Here is a 1,911-nt window from a genome sequence, read left to right as displayed (position 1 = left end):
TTGAGACTTGCTTCAGTAGAACTAATTTCTGATTGTTGTTCATAAATTCTATAAATATTCACACATTTTTACATTGTGCTGAGGAAGCATCTGATGCATACGAGGCTTTTCTCAACAAGTAGATGTTGAAGTGTGGTTAATTACTGCTCAAGCGGCTTTTCCCCTGTTCATCAGATTAGCTTTAAGTAGTACAACTTAAAGTAATAATAAAAAGATTCAGAATTAAGAGATTAAGAACTTGTGTTTCAGATTTTTAGTTTATCTTTCTCTAGCTGGGAAGACACTTCAGATCTTTAACATTGAGATGAAGAGTAAAATGAAGGCTCACACTATGGCAGAAGAGGCGATATTCTGGAAATGGGTTTCTGTGAACACTGTTTCCTTGGTGACTGAGACCACAGTCTACCACTGGAGCGTGGAGGGTGACTCCCAGCCCGTGAAGATGTTTGACAGACACGCCAGCCTGGCAGGTTACCAGATGATTCACTATCGCACCGACAAGAACCAAGAGTGGCTGCTGCTCATTGGCATCTCGGCTCAGGTAAGCCTTGGCTGCCCGCAGGCTGGTCTGATGTAACTTAGAAGCCTGATGTTAGAGTGGAATGGTTAAGTCATTTGAGGTTGGTACAGGTGTCAGACAGAAGAAGTAGGCCTGGAACTGAAAGAAATAGAGATTACAAAGAAATGTGAACTCAGGATCAAATAATCTTAATTCAGTTTGGCCTGTTAACTACTGTATTCTCTTAGGTTACTGATGTTCTTTCTGGAAGCTATTTCTGGCACAGTTTTGAGAAGTGAATTATTGAGGAATTTTATAGAGTAAGTTGGAACTTACAGATTTATAAGAAGTATTCTTTAGGCTCTATTTTAAGGACTTAAGGGAATGTTACTGACTCATGTCCTTTTATAATGAAAGTAATACCTTTCTATCCTCCTATTTTTCATTTCCTGGTGCTAATCCAGTCACCAGATACTTAAGGACTACAGGATGTTTGGCACTTGGATCTAGATCTTAATAGCCAGTCATGAACATTGAATGGCCCTTGCATAGCCTAGTCGGCACGGTATGTCTGCAGAATTCTAGTAATCAAAGAGCTGTCAGATGTTTGAAGAGAGTGCTGTGGGAGCCACGAGAGTACCTCAGAGAGCCTTCAACACAGGGGGATCTAAGCCTCATTTTATTAGCTATAAAACTGTACTTTGGAAGGAAACAGTGTATGCAAAGACATGGAAATGGAGGAGAACGGCTGCTTCTGGGGGCGTGCGGTCATCCACTGTGGTTGGTACCTGTAGGTAAGCATAAGAGGCAGCTAGAGGGGCAAGGCTGGGGTCCAGACTAAGGTGCGTGCTCTATCTTACAGGCAATGGGAATTCTGTAGCAGGTTTTAAGTGAGAATGACGTAATTAATTTTCCTTCTTAACAGCATTGAGGAATGGAAAAAATGCAATTGGTGTTGTTGAGGGTGGACCACCATGGAGACTGGAGGCTGGGAGGCTAGTTGACAGGCAGAAACAGGAAAAAAGCCATGCCGTCTGTTCTGGATTAGAGACATGTATGAGACAGGTGAAGAACAAGCAGAAGGGGAAGGAGTACTTCTTTTCACTTCAAGGTCTCTTCTCTGCATCCTCCAGGAGAAACGAGGCATGTGTGACTTAGGTGAAGGCAGTGGCACTGCACTTGTGCAGGGAGGCAAGACATAAGATGTTGGCTCACTCACCCTGACGAGGGACGTCCACAACACACAGCTAACATCGTAGTGGTGTAAGGCTGAAAGCTTTATCCCAAGATTAGGAGCGAGACAGGGGCGTCTGCTCTTGCTCCTTCAGTTCAACATTGGACTAGAGGTTCTAGCCAGGGAAATGAGAGAAGAAAAAGGTATAAAACACATCTAGAAAATTCCTATTCTTGAA

The 1,911-nt window shown here is 43.0% G+C and overlaps 1 protein-coding gene across 1 annotated transcript in view; it reads left to right on the top strand.

The window, feature by feature from the left end:
- The first annotated feature begins 331 nt into the window (after positions 1 to 331).
- LOC105824232 (clathrin heavy chain 2-like) overlaps positions 332 to 1,911 on the top strand; it is a 30,609-nt gene continuing 29,029 nt past the window's right edge. The window contains exon 1 of the mRNA XM_012661604.1: positions 332 to 541. Within this exon, the coding sequence (XP_012517058.1) occupies positions 332 to 541 (210 nt within the window). The remainder of the gene's footprint in view (positions 542 to 1,911) is intronic.

Source organism: Propithecus coquereli, unplaced genomic scaffold, assembly GCF_000956105.1.
Source record: "Propithecus coquereli isolate 6110/MARCELLA unplaced genomic scaffold, Pcoq_1.0 Scaffold723, whole genome shotgun sequence".
Classification (NCBI taxonomy): domain Eukaryota; kingdom Metazoa; phylum Chordata; class Mammalia; order Primates; family Indriidae; genus Propithecus; species Propithecus coquereli.
This window is presented reverse-complemented; position numbering and strand designations above follow the sequence as displayed.